The sequence below is a fragment of the Oryctolagus cuniculus genome, chromosome 4, assembly GCF_051225735.1.
Source record: "Oryctolagus cuniculus isolate XC-2025 breed Fujian yellow rabbit chromosome 4, ASM5122573v1, whole genome shotgun sequence".
Classification (NCBI taxonomy): domain Eukaryota; kingdom Metazoa; phylum Chordata; class Mammalia; order Lagomorpha; family Leporidae; genus Oryctolagus; species Oryctolagus cuniculus.
Genome location: NC_142870.1, coordinates 7736969 through 7759275, shown reverse-complemented (window position 1 = coordinate 7759275; position 22307 = coordinate 7736969). Strand labels below are relative to the sequence as shown.

General features: G+C 56.1%; 1 protein-coding gene across 5 annotated transcripts in view; it reads right to left on the bottom strand.

Annotated features, from left to right (window-relative positions):
* VPS26C (VPS26 endosomal protein sorting factor C) overlaps positions 1–22307 on the bottom strand; it is a 41053-nt gene that overhangs the window by 3018 nt on the left and 15728 nt on the right. Inside the window, exons 2-8 of one of the 5 annotated variants that reach the window (XR_016232989.1) lie at positions 15413–15556; positions 14381–14530; positions 5276–5356; positions 3629–3703; positions 2096–2211; positions 1663–1813; positions 832–984 (exon numbers count right to left, since the gene is read on the bottom strand). Coding sequence is in view for 3 of the 5 variants with exons in the window: in XM_008274876.5 (XP_008273098.2) it covers positions 832–984; positions 1663–1813; positions 3629–3703; positions 5276–5356; positions 14381–14530; positions 15413–15556 (754 nt within the window). In the remaining 2 variants the exon portion in view is untranslated. Of the gene's footprint in view, positions 1–831; positions 985–1662; positions 1814–2095; positions 2212–3628; positions 3704–5097; positions 5357–14380; positions 14531–15412; positions 15557–22307 lie in introns of all 5 variants that reach the window. The other 4 variants (XR_016232988.1, XM_008274876.5, XM_017350796.4 and 1 more) reach the window with 4 other exon arrangements.

Below are 22307 nucleotides of genomic sequence, written 5' to 3'. Positions count from 1 at the left end.
ACTCACCCTTCCATGGTGGCGAGGATGACCAAGTGCCACGGGGGCCTGGCTGCTCCCCACCATGTCCCTAGCAGGTCCAGTTCCCAGTGTTGTGGGAGGGCTCACAGCTTCCCACCCACCCGCCCCACAGCACAGGCGGTGACTGACAGCTCCTTGCTCAACCACACACCGGCTGGGGCTGGTTAGGGACAGCTCTTGCCCAACCCACAGGGGTCAGGCGATTCACGTCTGACAGCAACAGCGACCCACTTGGGGACAGCTGTGGCCGGGCCGTGACGGGTTCCCTTCCCCCCTGAGCAGGGGCCAGACCTCCCATGCACCAGCAAACCAAGTACAGGAAACCCCAATTCACAATGCTGCGCTCGCTGGACACATCCGACACAGCCACAGGATGTGTCGCCAGATGACCTTTAGGTCATTATCATGTCATTACCATGGCGGGGCGGGGAGCACTCCCACTCCCATCATGCACCTGATGCCATGACACTTCCGCTACTTCCTAAAATGGGCGGTGCTTGAGCCCCACCCCTACTGAATATTCAAATGGACTCTGCCTCCAACACCCCCCTGTCTGGAGGGAATAAGGGAGGGGCCTGACTTCGTGGCAGGGGCTTTCGCGCTGCTGCAGTTCTCCTACCAGAGGGCTCTCTCTGAGGGGCTCTCTGCATTGCTGGCCATTTTGCTCATGTGCGTCTTGGTTCCTGTGATTGCACTTTCGTTCTGCTCCAGCTAACTCCTGCCCCCCCAACCCCCCCACCTCGCTCTGCCACACCCGGGGGCAGAAGCTGTGAGCCTGGCCCGAGCCCCCTCCACGGCCACGCCGACACTCACCCACTTTGAAGTTGGTGGTCTCCAGCGTGGGGCAGGTGAAGAGCCTGGGGAAGACCATGTGGATGGGCACAGAGAGGCCCCGGCACACATCCCCGTCGGCGATCTGAATATTCTGGATCTCCGTGGCGTCGCGGGCATAGCCTTCTGCGCACCCTGGAGGAGGAGGGCGCCCCGTGGGGTCAGGCAGGCACTCGGTCACCGTCACCGAGCTGATCCACAGACCCCTGCCACGCCCACCACCACTCCAGTGCGCTCTGCGGGAATCTCGAGCACCCCCTTTTCTTCCTCAGACACCCCCATCTGCATGTGTGCTGCAACATAACCCCCCCCCCACATTCCTAAGCTAATAGCTTGCGGAGGGGAACCTCTGGGAGGTGGTGGGCCATGGAGGCTCCGCCCTCCTGGGCAGATGGATCTGGCGTGGCCTCATGAGCCACCTGCTGGCACGCCGGCTCTGTCTTGCCACAGGACGCCTCATTCGGTGTGGGGCAGGCCCTGGCCAGACACTGGGAAGAACCCGGCTCCAGGTTCTGGGACTTTGCAGCCTCCAGAATCTGAGCCAAATGAATGCCGCTCTATAAGCCACCTGGTCTGGAGTGCGCTGTTACAGCAACCGGCACGGGCCGGCCTCGGCCACGGCCACGGCGTCTGCAGCAACGGGCACGGGCGGGCTGCGGTCACAGCGTCTTCGCTGTGTGACACCGTGGCAGAAGCCGTGGAGAACCTGGCGTCCCACAGTCCCTCCCGAGCCCAGCGCCCGACCCTCTTGGTCCCCCACCACACGGAAGACCAAGCCTCCGTCACACAGTGCGGAGGGCGGGCGGGCCTCACCGCAGGTCTCCACGCGGACCAGCTGCAGCTCCACGCTGCGGACGGCGGCGTCCGAGCGCTCCACCACCAGCTCCCCCGTCAGCGGCTGGGTGATGGCGCAGTTGGTGGAGTTGAGGTGTCCTCGGATGAGGAATTTGGGGAGCAAGGCCCTCTAGAACAAAGGGAAAGGAAGCCCACGGTTACTGTGCTACGGACAGAATGGAAACAGAGCCGCGTGCTTGTTCACAGACGGCAATCAAGGACGGCACCTGGCCGGCAAGTCTGAACCGGCCGCCTGGGGCCGGGCCAGGTCTCTCAGACACCAGCCGAGCTGCTGCGACCCGCAGGTGGCACGCTCCTCCTCACCAAGCTGAGACAGAAGAGACTGTACAAGCTGCCAGCAGTGTTTAAGGACAGCCAGCCACACACAGGAGGTTTTAAAAACACTCATCACTTTGGGCCGGCACTGCGGCACAGTGGGTAAAGCCCCCGCCTGCAGCACTGGCGTCCCACATGGGCACCGGTTCATGTCCTGGCTGTTCCACTTCCAATCCAGCTCTCTGCTATGGCCTGGGAAAGCAGTGGAAATTGGCCCAAGTGTTTAGGCCCCTGCACCTCCTTGGGAGGCCAGGAAGCAGCTCCCAGCTCCTGGCTTGGGATTGGTCCAGCTCCAGCCATGGTGGCCATTTGGGGAGTGAACCAGCCAATGGAAGACCTCTGTCTCTGTCTCTCCCTCTCTCTGTAACTGTCTCAAATAATCTTTTAAAATAAATAAATCAAAACAGTCAATTTTAAAACATTCCCAATTGTGAAATTCTGCACACATCTCATTCAGTTTTCTAGAACTGTCTCTCTCTCTCTGCTTCCAAAATAAAAAAATAATAAAATGTTTCTGGTAGTCTCACTAAAACTAAACAGGAAAATTAACCAATATAGGTAGAATGTTACCACTTCTACAGCCAATCAACATAAACAACTATGACGGACGCTATACATTCTCTTTTTCATGCTGAGTCTTCGAACTCACAGCTCCTGCCAGCTTGGACCAGATGCGTCTTGAGTGACACCCACGGCTCTGGAAACTAAAGAGTACGGAGCGCTCTGCCTGGGAGCCCAGACCTCTAGAAGCCTCGACGCACCCGAGACATAGACTTTACAGTGACTGAGGTGAGAGAACTCATCTGAGAGAAGCGCAAAGCAGCAGCCATCACGTTCAAGTTCTTTCAGGCAAGGATGAGCGCCGACTGCGAACCGCTGCCCTCCCGCCCCTCCTGGGCACAGACACAGCCCTGCACCTGCTCTCGCCTCGCCTCAGCCCTTCTGCAGCTTCTCTGCCTGTCCATGCTTCCAGCAGACCCCTTTTCTACTTAAAACCCCGGTGGTATTTTGTGAACTAGCGATTTCGTTTTTGTATTAGTTTCCCATTTCCCCACAAAGAACACAAGTGAACCTGTCAGCTCCTTCCACGTAGGCTCCCCCAGGGACGCGGTGCTACCAAGGGTGGCAGGCCAAGGCGGGCAGGGGGGTGAGTGCCCGAGGGCCGTGGGAGGGTGGTGACTCTGAAGGGCGAGGGCGTGTGGCACAGCGGGCTAAGCCGCCGCCTGTGACCCTGTGATGCCAGCGTGCAGGTCCAGCTCCCTGCTAGTACACCTGGGAAGGCAGGGAGTTCCGGGCTTCTGGCTTTGACCTGGCCCAGCCCAAGCCCCTGCAGCCTCTTAGGGAGTGAACCAGCAGATCCAAGACCTCTCTCTCTCTCTCTCTCTCCCTCTCCCTCTCCCCTTTCCTGCAGCTCTGCCTTTCAAATACAGAAAATAAAAATGTAAAGAACTGAGTTGAAACTACAGACTAGTCTGGGTGTAGCCAACAGTGAGGCGCTGCCTCTCGCCAGCCACTTGATTCCCAAATGAAGAGCAGCCCTCGTCCGCGGCTCACAGGGCGTCATCCCAGGCGAGGCCAGGCGCTGGGCGTGCGCGACGCAACGTGTTACCTCTTTGACGTTCTGCAAGGTCTCCGGGGTGATGGTGAAGTCCACGGGACTCGGAGTCACTTTCCCCTGCTGCGGCTGCAACAGAGGCAAAGCCGCCGTCAGCAGGGACACGGCCGCCAGCGCAGGCCCTGCAGCCGAGCGGCCCTGGCGCCCTTCAGAAAAGCCACGGCCGTGGGAGCAAGCAGCAAGGGTGCAGGCCGGGGTTCCAAACAGCTCTGCCAGGAAACGAGGCGCGCCCTGTGCGGGGCTCCCCAACCCCCACCACTCTCCCAGCTGTAAATGAGGGGGCAGGAGCTCCATCCCTAAGGTCCCCGATACACTCAGAATTTTGAAATGAGATCTAGGAACCGCAGTGGCACCTGGGAGGAACGCCTTCTCGATTTCTCTCGGAGTTAGAGCTGACCCTGGGGACTGGCATGTGCAGCTGAATGTTCACAGTGGCCCTAGCAGGTGCTGCCATGCCTCAGAGATGGGCCCATTTCACAGGTGAGGAAGCTCAGGCCCACAGCAGAGCTGAGAGTCAAATGCAGGCAGCCTGGCCCTGATGTAGCCTCTGAGCTATGCAGCTGTCTCCCTGGGGGAATCAGCCCATGAGTGAACTAGGAATGGTAACAAAATAACCAACCGTGAACCTGTCCTCATTCAACAGCTCCAGGACCACCCACACGGCGAAGCCTGGGAGCCCCGAGCATCTTCCACCCACTGGGCAGGGAACTAAAAGGCCATGAAGACCCAGTGGAGGAGGGACGCTGCCCAGTGCAGTGGTTTTGTAAACTTCACAGGAGGGGTCCGGCACTGTGGCGCAGGGGTAAAGCTGCCTGCAGTGCCAGCATCCCATAAGGGCACCGGTTCAAGGCCCAGCTGCTCCTCTTCCGATCCAGCTCTCTGCTATGGCCTGGGAAAGCAGTACAAGATGGCCCAAGCCCTTGGGCCCTGCACCTGCGTGGGAGACCCAGAAGAAGCTCCTGGCTTCGGATTGGTGCAGCTCTGGCTGTTGCGGCAATCTGGGTAATGAACCAGCAGATGGAAGACTTCTTTCTCTGTCTCTACCTCTCTAACTCTTTCAAATAAGAGGAAGGAAAGAAGGAAGGAAGGAAGGGAGGGAGGGAGGGAGGGAGGGAGGGAGGGAGGGAGGGAGGGGGGCTTTGGGGCCTGGCTCGGCAGCACAGTGGGTTAAGCTGTAGCCTGCAGCACAGGCATCGCATATGGGTGCCAGTTCAAGTCCTGGCCGCTCTACTTCTGATCCAGCTCCCTGCTAATGTGCCTGGGAAGGCAGTGGAAGGTGGCCCAAGTGCTTGGGCTTTAGCTAGGCCCAGCCCCAGCTGTTGCAGGCATTTGGGGAGTGAACGAGCAGATGGAAGACCTCTCTCTCTCTCTCTCTCTCTGTTGGTAACTCTGCCTCTCAAATAAATAATCTTAAAAAAAAAAAAAAAAAAAAAAAAAGTGGGTTCCTGAGGGGAGGCACCTACCTGGGCCAGGGGAAGTGACTCACACTTCTGGCTGTCTCAGACCCAGGAATCCCGGGTCTTTGGCCAGGATCCATGAAACAGCGAGAAGCTGACCAATCAGCTTGCTCCTCGTAGGATGGGCCCCAGACCCCACGGGAGAGCCCCGCAGTGAAGCGCGAGGACCCCAAACGCAGCTTACGGCCGAGTGGACGATGAATTCACAGGTCTTTGTCAGGTCCTTGGCCAGCAGGGACCGCCTCATGTCGCAGCGCAGCGTGTACTGGAGGGAAAGGTGGGAGAACGGTCCTTTGAGCGGGGGCGGCTTTCGTCTGGGAGCCAGAGCCAGAGACGTAGGAGGGGAGACTGCAATTACCGCGCGGCACGAAGTCCCTACACCACAGGGGGCGCTACTGCGCGCAGCAAAGGCAGTTCCAGACACAATTAGAAACAGAGCAGGGACTCTCCCTGGTACTCCACGGCTGTCCTGTGGCGAGGCCACCGGGAGACAGGTGCGCAGACTCAGCAGTGACCCGGGGGTGGGGGTGGGGGGAGAACGGAGCGGCAGGAGAGAGCGAGCCAGGCCCTGAGGCGCAGGGCTGGGCCACAAGTCCAGTTATCGGGCCCGCGCAGTGAGGACCGCCGCGAGGGCGTGTGGATAGCCGGGAGCCGCGCCTGGCACCCCACAGACCCTGCTCCGCACTCAGCTGAGCACCCTCCATGCGCGGGGCACCGCGCCAGCACCGGAGCCCAGCTCACAGCCACAGCCTGTCTCCGCAAGCTTCCATTCACTGGACTGAAGATGCAGGGAGAAGATTAAGAGACCAGGAGCCCCAAGCTAGCTCTTCACTCAGATATTAACCTCAGAAAGACAGAAGGCAAAGTGCTGTTTTCTTATTTTATTTTACTTTGGAAACATCAAATCTATACAAGGGTCAAGAGCAGAATACAATACAGGCCCACAGGCGGGCGAGTCGCGGCCATCCTGACTCGTCTCTGCACCCTCAGCCCACTCCCGGCTGTCCGTGCTCACTGGTGTCCTGTGTGCAGAGTAGGGGGTAGGGGAGTCGGCCCTGTGCCACAGCGGGTTAAACCCCCAGCCTGCATGTCGGCACCCCATATGGGCGCCGGTTTGAGTCCTGGCTGCTCCACCTCTGACCTGGGAAAGCAGAAGATGGCCCAAGTCCTCGGGTCCCTGCACCTGCGTGGGAGACCCAGCAGAAGCTCTAGGCTCCTGGGTTTGGATCGGCCTAGCTCCAGCTGTTGCGGCCATTTGGGGGGTGAACTAGCAGATGGAAGACCTTTCTCTCTCTGCCTCTCAAATAAGTAAATAAATAAATAAATCCTTAAAAAAAATTACAGGCCTGCGCTTTGGCATACTAGACTAAGCCTCCACCCGCAGCACCGGCATCCCATGTGGGCGCTGCTTTGTGTCTCGGCTACTGCTCTCCGATCCAGCTCTCTGCTCACGGCCGGGAAAGCAGCAGCAGATGGCCCAAGTGCCTGGGCCGCTGCATCCGCATGGGAGACCTGGAGGAAGCTCTCAGCTCCTGTCTTCGGATCGGCTCAGCTCTGACCGCTGCAGTCATTTGTGGAGTGAACCGGTGGGTGGAAGGCCCTTCTGTCTCTCCCTCTCTCTGCACCTGTGGCACAGCGGGTTAGCCGGAATGTGTCAGCAGGTGATCCAATCATTGTGTGAGCACCACAGTGCACTGACATGAACTCCATGAGTAGCTGTGTAAGACAGCTACAAGATTAGCTGATATGATATTAAGGAACGACCACTGTTGGAGGGGACTTCAAAATGTTCGTGAAAAACTGGAATTAAAGATAAATAGGGGCCCATGTTGTGGCGCAGCAGGGTAAGCCACAGCTTACAATGCCGACACCCCAGAGGGGCACCAGTTTGAGTCCGGGCTGTTCCACTTTTAATCCAGCTTCCTGCTAATGCACCTGGGAAGGCAGCAGAAAACGCCCCAAGCACCTGGGTCCCTGCCACCTACATGGGAAACCTGGATGGAGTTCCAGACTCCCGGCTGTGGCCTGATCCAGTCCTGGCCACTTCAGCCATTTGGGGAGTGAAAGCAGATGGAAGACCTCTCTTTCTCTGCTTCCCTCCCTGGCCCCCTCACTGTAACTCTGCCTTTACAATTAATATTTTTTAAATGAAATAAACTTGGAAGAATATTTATTTGAAAGGCAAATTGACAGAGAGGGATCAGGCAGCAGGAGCTAAGTGAGGACTCCAGGGTGGATGCCTAACGACTTCCCACGAAACGCTCAGGAACGGCTCTTGCCGGATGCAGGACTGAGCAGGTGCGCGGCCGCGGTGGAGACGGACTCTCCGTGAAGTGCTCCCGACGTTTCGTATGCTGAAGCTCTGGCTTTCTCAAAATACTCCGCTGACAAATACATGTTACTGCCCTCCAACCATCCGCGCTTCCCCACTGCCATGACTGCGGCTCCTGATTGGACCACTTGGGCTGTGGCTGGAGCACGCACACCTCTTGGTAGCCACTGCTTTGATCATGCCTTGTCTTAAGGATTATACTGGGAAAGCCGTGGTTCATCTTTTCTCACAGTTCTTCCAAGAAACGCATCAGCATCTTGATCCTGCCTGTTTCCACAGCTGCCGCTGCAAGCTCCACTCCAGGGGCACCAGCTGTTGTTCCTGGGGGTGGTCGTGGGCTCCAGGGCACTGGCTGTTGTTTCTGGGGGTGGTCGTGGGCTCCAGGGGCGCTGGCTGTTGTTTCTGGGGGTGGTCGTGGGCTCCAGGGCACCGGCTGTTGTTTCTGGGGGTGGTCGTGGGCTCCAGGGCGCCGGCTGTCGTTCCTGGGGGTAATCGTGGACTCCAGGGGCGCCGGCTGTCGTTCCTGGGGGTGGTCGTGGGCTCCAGGGGCGCCAGCTGTCGTTCCTGGGGGTGGTCGTGGGCTCCAGGGCACCGGCTGTTGTTCCTGGGGGTGGTCGTGGGCTCCAGGGGCGCCGGCTGTCGTTTCTGGGGGTGGTCGTGGGCTCCAGGGTGCCGGCTGTTGTTTCTGGGGGTGGTCGTGGGCTCCAGGGTGCCGGCTGTTGTTTCTGGGGGTGGTCGTGGGCTCCAGGGGCGCCGGCTGTTGTTTCTGGGGGTGGTTGTGGGCTCCAGGGGCACCGGCTGTTGTTTCTGGGGGTAGTCGTGGGCTCCAGCTGTCGTTCCTGGGGGTGGTCGTGGGCTCCAGGGCACCGGCTGTTGTTCCTGGGGGTGGTCGTGGGCTCCAGGGGCGCCGGCTGTCGTTTCTGGGGGTGGTCGTGGGCTCCAGGGTGCCGGCTGTTGTTTCTGGGGGTGGTCGTGGGCTCCAGGGTGCCGGCTGTTGTTTCTGGGGGTGGTCGTGGGCTCCAGGGGCGCCGGCTGTTGTTTCTGGGGGTGGTTGTGGGCTCCAGGGGCACCGGCTGTTGTTTCTGGGGGTGGTCGTGGGCTCCAGCTGTCGTTCCTGGGGGTGGTCGTGGGCTCCAGGGCGCCGGCTGTTGTTTCTGGGGGTGGTCGTGGGCTCCAGGGTGCCGGCTGTTGTTTCTGGGGGTGGTCGTGGGCTCCAGGGGCACCGGCTGTTGTTTCTGGGGGTGGTTGTGGGCTCCAGGGGCACCGGCTGTTGTTCCTGGGGGTGGTCGTGGGCTCCAGGGGCACCGGCTGTTGTTTCTGGGGGTGGTTGTGGGCTCCAGGGGCACCGGCTGTTGTTTCTGGGGGTAGTCGTGGGCTCCAGCTGTCGTTCCTGGGGGTGGTCGTGGGCTCCAGGGTGCCGGCTGTTGTTTCTGGGGGTGGTCGTGGGCTCCAGGGCACCGGCTGTTGTTTCTGGGGGTGGTCGTGGGCTCCAGGGTGCCGGCTGTTGTTTCTGGGGGTGGTCGTGGGCTCCAGGGCACCGGCTGTTGTTTCTGGGGGTGGTCGTGGGCTCCAGGGTGCCGGCTGTTGTTTCTGGGGGTGGTTGTGGGCTCCAGGGCACCGGCTGTTGTTTCTGGGGGTGGTCGTGGGCTCCAGGGGCGCCAGCTGTCGTTCATGGGGGTAATCGTGGGCTCCAGGGCGCCGGCCGTCGTTCCTGGGGGTGGTCGTGGGCTCCAGGGGCGCCGGCCGTTGTTCCTGGGGGTGGCTGTGGGCTCCAGGGGCGCCGGCTGTTGTTCCTGGGGGTAGTCAGTGGTTCTCCACAATCAGGGCACAGAAAGTCGAGCAGTTGCCTGGCGAGTTGACGTGGTGGTCTGCCTCTGCGGGCTGCATCTTCAGCAGCATTGTATCCTTTCTTAAGGCAACTTATCCATTTGCAAACTGACAATTTCTTGGGGGCACTGAGCCCACAAACTGTGTATAAACCATCTCACCATTCTTCCATCCAGCTTTTGCCAGCAATGACATGTTTGTCCTTGCTTCAATTTGAGAATTCATTTCAAACTGATGGCTTATGTTCCCTAGGGCCTAAGACTACAGCCTATTCAGATACGTTATCACAGTTAGTATGAGTTTATGGGGTGCAAAAAGAAAATATTAATTCATGGGCAATTTTCTCATAATGTACATTTTCCATGAACTTTTTGAAGACCTCCTGTATTTGTGGTCCATGGTTGACTGAAACACCATTCTGTGCTGCCTGTGTGTGTGTTCTCTACCAAGATTTTAATCTGGTTGCCTCAACCAGACAAGCTCAATGAGTGCTGGCACTACTGTGTGTGTGTGTGTGTGTGTGTGTACAGCTGTCCCTTGGTATCCACAGGGGACTGGTTCCAGGACTCCCTAAAGTCTACGGAGGCTTCGGTTCTTATGTAAAATGGCACAGTGTTTGCACAAAACCTACATGTATCCTCCCACAGATATCAGCTGAGGATTCCTCTTAACACCTCATTCAACATAAATGCCATGTAAAGAGGGCTGTGCTGTATTGCTCAGGCGTAAGGACAAGAAAACAGTCTGTACTGTTCTATGACGATACAGTTTAAAAATTACACAGACAGAGGGAGAGACACACACAGAGAATGAGCTTCCATCTGCTGGTTCACTTCCCAAATGACTGCAAAGGCCAGGGCTGGGCCAGGCCAAAGCCAGGAGCCAGGAGTTTCATCCAGGTCTCCCATGTGGGTGCAGGGGCCCAAGCACTAGGGCCATCCTCCACTGCTTTCCCAGGCGCATTAGCAGGGAGCTGGATCAGAAGTGGAACAGCCCAGACTTAAACCAGTGCACATATGGGATGTTGGTGGCATAGGCAGCAGCTTAATGCACTACACCACAATGCCAGCCCCTAGAACCATTTCTAAATATGGAAAAGAATTTGCTCTCTGCAGGACTGGCCTAGCCAGTAGCTCTCTGGCAGCCAGCTCTGTTGTAGCCAAGGAGGGGCAAGCCTGCCTGAGGCAGAAGCCTGCAGCAGAAAGCCTGAGACCCCCGAGACCCCCAAAACACCTGGGGTCTTGGCAGAGCTGACATCCCGGGGCCTTGGCCAGGGACCTGGCCTCCTGTTGTCTGCTAGCTCTGTGCTCCAGTATCCCCTCCCACCCACCCCCCCTTTTTTTTGCCAGATCATGTGAGTTGGACTTGTGTAACTTGCAAATAAAAGGGTCAGTATGTGCTAAGTGTGAAAGCAAGAACTAGTGACTCAAGGCAGCTCACACCGAGCGGGCGGGGAGCAGGTGTAACACAGGTGCAGTGGGCTCCGCCCAGGAGTGGTCCCGGCCTCTGCGCTCCCTATCGCGCTGAACTCCGACAACTCGAAGGGGAGAACCTGGGCTTCCATCCTTCAGCAGGCACTCATCCAGCACATTCTCCGAGCCAGGCACTGCGCCCAGCTCTTCACAGGATCCCCTCGCCAACGCCCGGGCAGAGGTCAGAGGCTGCTGGGGTCACAGGGCTGCGATCTGCCTGCTGCCAAACCCACTCTTACAAACTCAGGCAGCTGGCAGCGGGCCTGTGACTCAAGTCTGCATCTGCCTGACCCTTCCCCAGCGTGAAGGTCGCAGGAGGGGGGTGTCGGGCTGAGCAGGCCATGGGGAAGTGCAAGACTCTGGCTCAGCTATGATCCGGATGATGGCAAGAAGGAAGGAAGGGAGACACCTGCCAATGGATGTCCAGCAGATATCTATAAAGTGCATTTTTAATAAAGATTTATTTATTTATTTGAAAGACTTAGAGAGAGGGAGACACACACACACACACACACACACACAGAGGAGAGAGATCTTCCATCTGTTGGTTCACGTCTGAAATGGCCCCAACTGCCAGATCTGGGCCAGGCCGAAGCCAGGCACAGGGCCCAAGTACGTGGATCACCTACCTAGGAACTCTAGAAATTAATTCGGAGTGTGAATTTTCAGCAGACGTAGTGGTACGTGATATTTGATGTTACAGTTTAAAATCTTCCTAGCATGACCACAAGGCCTGAACAAACATAAAACCTGCCTACAACGCAAACATTTTTAAAAAGACAAGTAGCTGCACAAAGAACAAGTCGACAAGAGTGACAAATTGTCATATGCAGCACCTAATAATAAAGGTGACAAAGAAGCTCAGCATGACTGAGGAGGGAAAGAGCAACACTTCCCAGTCCCTCCCCACCCCACAAGAAACGATGCGCAGACTGAGCTCTCCGAGTTAGATCTGACTCTGTCTGCCATCACATTCACATCCCGCTACTACAACACAGCCCAAGTTAGAAATGAAAAACTTCTTCGTACCTATAGAATGTGACAGAGATGACTTCAGGGCTTTGCAACAAAACTGCCTATGCAAAGTCGTGCACCCGTGCTAACCCTCAGAGTACGCACAGGAAGCAGCAGGTGCCAAGGGGTGGGGGCCTGGGCCCTGCTGAGGCCCACTGCTGTGGGCACAGGAGTCAGGGTTCCCCTGGGCGGCTCCTGCTCTTCCAGGTCTAGAATAAGACCTGCCCAGCAGCAGAAGGAAGGAGGGGAGGGACGAACCCGGAGAAAAGGCCCCAGCGCTAGCCTCTCTGAGGAAGTGCACTGCTCAACATAAGCAGAGAGAAGCCTGAATATGAACTGGGGATCAGGTGACGTGTGGGAATCTTTGTTCATTTGAACAGGTCTGAAATGTTAGCCAGGATGATGGAGGAAAAGCCCCCATGTTGTTGAAGATGGAGTTGAAGTATTTTAAGATGAAGTGTCAAGACTCTATGGCTGGGGCTGGCGCTGTGGCATAGTGGGTAAAGTCGCCGCCTGCAATGCTAGCATCCCCACAAGGGCACAGATTTGAGTCCTGGCTGCTCCATTTCCGATTCAGCTCTCAGCTAGGACCTGGGAAAGCAGTGGAAGATGGCCCAAGTCCTTGGGCCCCTGCACCTGCGTGGGAGACCCAGAAGAAGCTCCTGGCTCCTGGCTTCAGATTGGTGCAGCACCAGTCGTTGCGGCCAACTGGAGAGTGAACCAGCGGATAGAAGACCTCTCTTTCTCTCTCTGCCTTTGCCTCTCTGTAACACTGCCTTTCAAATCAATAAATAAATCTTAAAAAAAAAATAAGGACTCTATGGATAACTGTGGGATAAGTCAGAAAAAATACAGGTGAAACAAAGATTGCAAGATACTAATAAAGGCTGAATGGCATTCAGAATCAGAGAGATTAAGTTTTGGGGTCGGCCTTGTGGCTCAGGGGGTTAGGCTACCACCTGTGACACCAGTGTCCCATACGGTGCTGGTTCAAATCCCAGCTGCTCCACTTCTGATGCAGCTCCCTGCTAATGCACCTGGAAAAGCAGCAGAAGACGGCCCACGTGCTTGAGCCCCTACAACCTACGTGGGAGACCCAGATGGAGATCCAGGCTCCTGGCTGCAGCTTGGCCCAGCTCCTGCTGTTGTGGCCATTCGGGGAGTGAACCAGCAGATAGAAGATGGATGGGTCTCCCCCTAGTCCCTCCTCCCCCACCGCCTTTCAAATAAAGCAACTAAATCTTAAAAAGCAAAAAAAGAATGCGGGGGATACATCTTTACAAATCTAAGGCTAAGCTGAGGAGAGGTCTGTCAGACACTTGGGGAGTGCACGATTCCACAACTGAGGCTAAGGCAGAAGTGGTAAAACCCGATGGCCGTAATGAAGAGGCTGGCTGGGCCATGGGGTGGGGGACTCTCACTGAAGGACCTGTCACGTTACGTCTCCTAAGCACTTTCCAGTTAGACACGACCCGGGAGGAGGGCGGCGTGCAGGCCTGCGTGTGCATCCGGAAACGGGTGAGATTTCCAACCTGCTTTTGGACACGTTTGTTTCTTTCAGTAGGGAGCGACAGGCACAGCCGCCAGGCGAGCACGGCCAGTGGCCCTGATGGCACTCCGTGGCGTGACTAAGGCACAGATCCCTGTAACATCAAACACGGAGCACGGAGAGCCACTGCGTGGACAAGGCCCAGGTGACGCTCGCTCTGCACAGGGAACAAAAGAATCTCAGAATGACACGCTCGCGAAGTCCAGGCCTGCTAACGAGGTGTCGGTCACTCCGTCTTTCATGGTGAAAGGCTGACAGCCTGGAAGGCGGGTCAGGGTGCAGGAGTATCTGCACATCTCCACGAGCCGTTCTTCTGTACCTCGCGTTGGACCTAATCGTGGCTGTGACCTCCAGCGCCTGCCCAAAGCCTTTGATATACACGTGTGCCTTGAAACAGGGGGGCCAACCACAGAGGACCCAAGCCATGCTTCCTCTGCACACAGAGACATCTGTTGCAATGCATGACGTCATATCCATGGCTTTCTTCACGGCAGATCTCTTCGGCAATTCAGAAAAGTCACAGTTGAGTACAGACAAATTATCTACTGAAAAACGCACAAGTCCCGAAAATTCCTAACCTTCGCCCTCCCCCGCGCCCCAGCCAGCAGGGGGTGGCTTCCAGGCTGGGGGCACAGAAGCACCTTTCTTCCCGTGGGACAAAGGGGAGGCTCTTGGCTCCGCGCTGCTCCTGAGACGACAATGGCAGCAGTGAGCCACCCCTCACTGGCAGAGGTAGACGGAAGTCGTAAATTCACTTCCCCTCATTTGCCAGGCTTGTTCCGTGAAGAATGCAAGCCTATGTTAAAGCAGTAGCCTCTGGGTGCTCAACAAAGAGATATTTATAAGAATAAAACGGGCGGGCGAGTCGGGGCTGGTGCCATGGAGAAGTGAGGGCGATCTATTACCAAGCAAGAAGGCAACGGCCGAAGGAAACAAAGGCACGGTCAGAGGCAGCCACGGCGGAGTTCCTGTCTCAAACAAGTCTCGCTCACACATCTCGAGAGCGGAACGAGAAAGCGACACAGACGCAGGAGACGGCAGCAACGCCAAGTTCCCTTTCCCCGAGAAGACGCGCCCGCGGCGGCCGGCGCTCACCTGGATGTTGACAAACACACCGTGGTACGTCTCGTACAGCACCTTGCCGCCCTTCACGTGCAGCGGGAACTCAAAAGGAATCTCTGTCTTGCCGCTGGGAAACTTCCCTGGCTTCACCATCTCGATGGTGCTGGTGAGAATCTGGATGGGCTGCAAAGAGAGCTGCGCTCAGTACCTCGGCGCACAGCGCGGTGTCCTTGCCCAGAACGGTTCCGTGCCCCCCGCCCGAACGCCTGAGACGGCCGTGTCCCCGAGGTCACGTTTTGGAGGTTTGGGAACACTTGCATGTACATATGAAACATGCGCTATCTCGAAGGGACCCAAGTGTAAACACCAAGTTCACAGATGCTTCCCAGACGTCTTATGCGCATAGCCCAAGGGTAGTTTGGCAGAATATTTCCAGTGTGCCCGTGTTTCGACTGTGACGGGTCCCATGAAGTCAATCACGGCGTCACGTCAACTAAAGAAACAAAGATGTTTGAGTATTTCCCAGTCTGGATTTTCAGAGCAGACGCTCAGTGTGTCCACTGTCTATTGATCATCTCCTTGAAGACAAACATGAGGTCCTGGGGCTTCCCCCTGGTGTCCTGGGTGCCGGGGCCTGGAGGTGAGCAGTGAGTCTGCTCTCTAAGTCTCGGCCCAATAGAGGGGCACGGCCTAGGTGCTGGGGACCCAGCAGGGGCTGCATCACCATGTCCCCCTCTCCGGATACCTCACTGACCTGCTCTGCGAAACGGGCAGGCAGACCCAGCACAGGCTGGCTACCTGGCCAGCACCAGGCCGCCCCTGCCACAGCAGGAGCAGCCCTCCTCCAGCCCCGTCTGCCTGCACACACCTTCCAGCAGGAAGACAGGCCTCGCATTCGGGACCAGACTACACACAGGAACAAGGGTACTTCCAAAAGCTCATGAAAAAAAAAATCACAAGCTGAGGTGAGGGGCCGGCGCTGTGGCGCAGCAGGTAAAGCTGCCACCAGCAGTGCTGCGTCCCATGGGCGCTGGTTCAAGTCCTGGCTGCCCCAAGCCCGCTTACCTTCACAGAGTTGTAGAAAGCTTCAAAGACGCCCACGCTCTTGGCGCTCAGTTGGAGGTTCACGGCTCCCTCCATGGTCAAAGTCACGCCCTGGTGCTGGACTGCGTCCTTACTGGTTACGACCACCACCCCGGAGAGCATTTCCTGCGAGAGAAGACACAGATGGTCCTCAGGCGACCTCCTCCCTCGCTCCTGGTTCTCCAGGGGTCCACCTGCTTCCCCAGCAAGCTCACTGGTGCCGTCACTCACAGCCAGACGCCAGGATGGTGAAGGCCCGGCCTCTGCGGGGAGGCAGGGCTGCACACAGCCGACAGGGCAAGGAGCGTCGGCCCAGTGCTGCCTGCCAGCCTGGGGCCCAGGGCAGGTTCCCAGTGCTGCCACACAGGGGCCTGGGGCCCGACTCCTGGGAAGACAAAACCCTTTCCTGCAGCCCCTCTCTCAGCTTTGCTGACCACAGCGACCACGCAGCTGAAATGCACAAGCAGTTGACCAGAACCGACAGTCAGCATGCTCTTCTTCCTACCCAAACACCCGCACCGGACTTGAGCGTGAGATGGCTGGTTACCGGGCCACACCACGGCCACCAGATGTCCTTGTTCTCTCGGGTCTGGCTCAGCCGGGAGGCATCTGTGCTTCCATCAGCCTGGTTCACAACGCCTTTGTTTTTTATTTTGTTTTGTTTTTTAAAGATTTATTTATTTATTGAAAGGCAGAGTTACAGAGAGGCAGAAGCGGTGGGGCGGGGTAGTCTATCTTCCATCTGCTGGTTCACTTCCCAAATGGCCGCAACAGCCACAGCTATACCAATCCGGAGCCAGGAGCCAGGTTCTTCTCCCGGGTATCCCATGTGGGTACAGGGGCCCAAGGACTTGGGCCATTCTCTACTGCTCTCCCAGGCCACAGCAGAGAGCTGGATCAGAAGTGGAGCAGCAGGGACTAGAACCAGCGTCCATATAGGATGCTGGCACTGCAAGCCAGGGCGTTAACCCGCTGTGCCACAGCGCCGGCCCCCACAAGTCCTTCACTAATCTGGAGATCCGTGCTGAGTGACAGCCGGTGCACACGCGTCTCTTCTTTACTGGACACAGCTGCTTCTCCCACTGTTCCTGGGCTCTGAGTGGAAGAGACAGTGGAGAGGTGGAACAACAGCGCCCAGAACGGAGGGAGAATCCACAACAGCACTGGGAGAGGCCCGCCAGTACTCAGCAGGACGCCAACGAGATGCACCTGGCAGGGAAGCGGGACCCGAAAGAGCAGAGCCACAGAAGCAAAGCAAAATTTAAGGTTGGCCTGCACGCGCCTCTTCTGCCCTCTGGTTGTCCAGGGAAAGAGCTGGACCGGATTCTCACACGGGACGGCCCCTGGCCGCAGGGGAGCTCTCGGACCCGTACACGGCCAGGGTACTCCGGTTTTGTTTCCGCTTCCCATCACACACTCCTGAAGCCTAAACGTGAGGAAATGCGATCATCTCCACTTTACGCAGAATTCAAGCTCATGTTGTTCCTAAGAACATGAAAAGCTCAAAAGCAAATTTAAATGAAAATTCCTCTGAGAAAATTCAATGTGCAAATTTAATTAAAATTAATTCTCTTAAATGTTTATAAAATGTATTTATTTGAAAGAGAGAGTGATGGAGGAGGGGAGAGGAGGAGCAGGAGAGAGGAGAGAGAAAGAGAAAGGTATTGATCTTCCATCTCCTCATTGACTCCTGAAACGGCACAGCAGCTGGGGCTGGAGCAGGCCAAAGCCAAGAGCGTGGAATCCATCTGGATCTCCAAGCGGGTGGCAGAGGCCACCTTCCCCTGCCTTCCCAGGCACATCAGCAGGGAGCTGGATTGGAGGCAGAGCAGCTGGGACTCAAATCAGCACTTCGATATGGGATGCCAGTGTTGCAGGTGGCAGCCTGACCCACTGTGCCACAACACTAGCCCCAGAAATCAAGTCTGTTAGTTAAGACTTTTATTTTAGTTTTAAAGATTTATTTATTTGAAAGGCAGAGTTACAGAGAGAGAGAGAGAGAAGAGACAGATCTTCCATCTGCTTGTTAACTCCCCAGATGGCTGTATCGGTCAGAGCTGGGCTGAACCAAAGCCAGGAGCCAGTAGCTTCTCCTGGGTCTCCCACATGGGTACAGAGGCCCAAGAATTTGGGCCATCTTCTGCTGCTTTCCCAGGCGCATTAGGAGGAAGCTGGATTGGAAGTGGAGCAGCCGGGACCTAAATGGGCACTCTCATGGGCTTCCGGCGCCACAGGCAGAGGTTCACCTCTACACTACAGCGCCGGTCCCTCAGCTCAGCTTTTGATTCAATTTTCTCATGAGCTTTTGGAAGTACCCCTGTCCCTGTGTGTAGTCTGGTCCCAAATCCATATGGGATGCCAGCGCCCACCAGGCCACAGCACCAGCCCGCAGAAGTAGAATTTTTTACCATGTAAATTCACTAGTCTATTTTTAGAAATTTACTTGACTAGTCCATATGTTCTGGAACCAAAGTGAGACAAAATACTTTAGTGCATATCATTAGCAGAACAATACAACTGCACCGGAGGAAAATTCTGGTCCGGGCAATCCTGGGCCGGCCTCATGGGAACAGGTCTCTGGGCGACCGCTAACTGGCGCGTTAGAATCGGGACATCAGCTGGGCCTGTTCCTTCCTCACTCCCTGCGGCACTCAGAAACAGCAGGGAAGCACCTTGCAAGTGAGAGAGTAAATATTTAATGGCGCAAGGGACCCTTTTTGTCATTATTTGATTTAATTAACAGCCAATCTGGTCGAGAAAATACAGATGACTAAAATACTGATAGATGGTTAGGCATGCCTACAACATGGCCTCTTCACCTCCCACCAACAAAAGGAGGACCGACAACCAGTCCAGGAACTGCCAAGGGCTTGCAAACTGCAGCTGGTTCCACCAGGAGAAAAGACAATCCTTTTTTTTTTTTTTTTTTTTTTTTTTTGACAGGCAGAGTGGACAGTGAGAGAGACAGAGACAGAGAGAAAGGTCTTCCTTTGCCGTTGGTTTACCCTCCAATGGCCGCCGCGGCCGGCGAACCGTGCTGATCCAATGGCAGGAGCCAGGTGCTTCTCCTGGTCTCCCATGGGGTGCAGGGCCCAAGCACTTGGGCCATCCTCTACTGCACTCCTTGGCCACAGCAGAGAGCTGGCCTGGAAGAGGGGCAACCGGGACAGAATCCAGAGCCCCGACTGGGACTAGAACCCGGTGTGCCAGCACTGCAAGGTGGAGGATTAGCCTAGTGAGCCACGGCGCCAAAAAAACGATTCTTAATCAATGTCGGCAAAGGAGCATGGGATGAACTAGAGTAAATGAAAATAACAGACACCAAAGACCTTGCCCAAAGCGGGGACCCTGTCAGACTTCTGTGTTGACCTGAGCGAGCAGGCAATCAGCCCCGGGCTTCGGTGGTTCTGGCCCTCCACCCACGCTAACCAGCTGTGGCCAAGACTCCCAGGAGGGACCACGGGGAGACTTGAGGAAGGCAGGAGACAAAGACCACGTGCCCCTGTGCTATCTCATGGGGAGAGGAGCCACTGCCTCTGTCATCTCATTAGCAGGGCCTCTGACTTGAGAAAGCTTAGCTCACTGGCAACCCAGAGCAGGGAGAGAAGCAGACCGGGTCTTGTGCACACAGAGGCGCCGGCCCCATCTCAGCCCTCACGGCCACTGGCAACCGTGCTCTTCATCAAAGTGGGCAACCCAGACACGGGGCGCCCGGTGTCACGACAGACTGACCCCCGTGTGAGGGGTGGAGAGCCTGCAGGAAGGCCCACAGCAACCTGGCCTTGACCACAAAGCGAAGACCAGCCTGGGAGCAGAGCCCCGCCAAGGCTCGCAGGCAGCCCTGGTCTCCCCGGCCTCGCCTCGCCCTCGGCAGACGCCACGGCAGGTTTGTCCCAGCGATGGCAGGCGACGTGACACTTTCTAACTCTGCCTTCTCTCACTGTAGAAGTCACTACCAAACAGTACAACGTTTCCCTTTCTGTTCTTGGAAATAAAATAGCAAAACCCTAACTGGGACTCGGGGTTTGAAGACGGTGGCCAAGCCTTCTCCCTTTGCTTCCTGGAAGTCACCAAAAAAAAACAAGAAAGAAAACCATCAACCCTTTTTTTTTACGCAGCAAGGAGATAGCCGAAGACCACGAGCTAGGTGGGAGAGCCACTGCAGAGGCTGTGGCGCCTGGCAAGAGCTGGCCAGCTCACTCTGGCCAGTGGGCACACAGGGGGCCCCCAGCGCAGCTCCAGCAGGGGCTCCCACAGATGCGCCCAGGCTGGAAGCCCTCGGCCCTGGGGCACTAGGAAGACACCTCAGTTAAGGATTCGCACTTAAAACCCCAGCCAGCCTGGTCCCTGATCTCCCGCAGAATGGAGCCATCGAAAACAGCCACTAGGGGGCATTGCGCAGAATGGACTACAAAGTATGAGAGGTGCTGGGAGAGTGGGAGGAGGGAGGAGAGAACCCCAAGGTGCAAATGATGCCTAAGGAAACCATCCTGTCACTTCTCCACTTCGGAGACCCCCAAGCAGCTCCCCACTCAGGGCAGGATCCTCTCCCTGCCCGCCCTCATCTGGGCGCTCCCACCCCACTCCTCCATCCGCACACCTGAGGTCCCTGCACAGCTCCCCTCCCTCACCTCCCCAGAGTTCCCACACTGTCCCCTCCCCAACACAGTACTTATTTATTTGAAAGGCAGAGTTAGAAAGAGGTGGGGGGTGGGGAGTGGGGGGAGGGAGGAGGGAGGGAGAGAGGGAGAGAGAGTCAGTCTTCCACCCACTGGTTCATTCCCCAGATAGCCGCAATGGCTTGAAATGCGCTGATCTGAAGCCAGGAGCTTCTTCCTGGGCTCCCACGCAGGTGCAGGGGCCCAAACACTTGGGCCATCCTCTACTGCTTTCCCAGGCCATAGCAGAGAGCTGGATCAGAAGTGGAACAGCGGGGACTCGAACTGACACCCATGTGGGATGCTGGCACTGCAGGTGGCAGTTTCACCCGCTACGCCACAGCACCAGCCCCATGGCCCCTGACTTTGAGCCCTGGCACTTACTGCCTTCTGAAAGGCCACAGAAGTACTTGTCTGTTGTGTTCTTCTCTGGCCACTGTTCAGTGTATGTTTACTGAATGAACAAATGGTCATTGATGGGAAAGCAACGATGCCAGCCAGATGGAAACTGTCAACGGGCGCTCACCACGGGTTTTGCCATGTGCTTGAGCTGCTGCTTCTACTAAGGATGAGCTGAGGAGTCCGAGTGAGGCAAAAGGAAGACACAGAAAGAAAAGCTCAGAGGAAAAAGTGGAAGAAAAGCAATGAAACTAGCACAGAACAGGGGCTGGGATGGCAGTGTTGCAGGCAGCGGCGTCACCCGCTGCACCACAATGCCGGTACCAAAGATGGAACTTTCAACAAATGACATCAGAAAACTGGCCACAGAACAGAAAGAAAAAAAAATTTAAGTTGGGTCTATCCCACAAATCTTCATATACAAGAAGCCCTAAATGCATCAAAGATTTAAATGCAAAGCGGAAATAAAAAAGTCTGAAGGGGCAGGTTTTGTCCCCGCAGCTGAGCAGCCAGCTGGGGGCTTGTGGCCCCCTCAGAGCGTCTGAGTTTGATCCTTGTTTGCGGCCTCTGCGGACGGCTTCCCGGGGCTGCAGACTACGGGTCTCTGCCCCTGCGTCGGACAGCTGGACTGAGTTCCCGGCTGCTGGCTTTGGCCCTGGCGGGCACGCGGGGCCTAAGGCAGTGCACACGAGTTGTCTTTCTCCATCTGTCTCTCAAATTCAAAAAAACACTTTTGGACAAAACTACAGAATGTGATTTTTTTATCCTCCTTTCTATGAATGATTCTAAACTCTGAATAAATGTGACTATGGCTAAAAATAGCTTGTTTGAAAAAAATGATTATAAGCAATATTGCCATGTAAATGATCCAGTCGGGAAAATATGACAATTTAACAAAGAGCTAATTTCCCTAAGGATTTCTACAAAAAAGAATAAATAAAAATAAAAACAGAAAAGTGACACTGACAGAGTTCACAGAAAACGGAAACTGCTCCAAAACCTAGGAAAACTGCTTGATCTCCACAGAAACATGAACGAAAGCTAGGACTTTAAGATGGGATCACCTCGTGCTGGGGACGCCCCACAGGGTGAAAGATGAGGAACGCAGGCGTGCATCGCCACACACACACACCGTACGCACACCACACACACACCACCCACTTCCTCCCAGGAGGAAGCCGTTCTCGGGGGAATCACCGCACCGCCCCCACTCTCCTTCCTGAAGGCCATACCGCGCCCTCTGTGAAAAGGGAGACAACCAGCACCTGCGCATGGAAAGCCTTTAGGGAGGCTCTGCGCCCCAGGAGAGGACCTGGACGGATTGGGGGGCGGGGAGGGGGTCTCGCTTACCCACTAACAGTCTGAATCCATCTTAAACACAATCCCAGAATGGGTGGCCCCTAGACCTGAGCGTACATGATTTAAAAAGCCTTACATTTTAAATTGATACATAATTTAATTCTACATCCCTGGGGTACAGCGTCAGGTCTCAGTGCATGTCCACAATGTGCAATGACACGTGGCCTGATTAGCATATCCATCACTCCCAACTTGGCACCGCTTTTTGTTGACAACATTTGAAATCTTCTATTTTGTAATACACAATCAATTATTGTGACTGTAGCCATCCTACTCTGCTGGCTAACACGAGAATCTGCCCCTCCTACCTGATCTTTACCCACTCACTTTCCCATCCCCTCTTCCCTCTCCGACCTGCCCTCAGCCTCCCGTGACCCCCGTTCTACTGTGGACATCCACACCCCACAGGAGCGACAGCACGTGCTGTGTGGACTTCCGTGCTAAGCCTATTTCACTTAGCA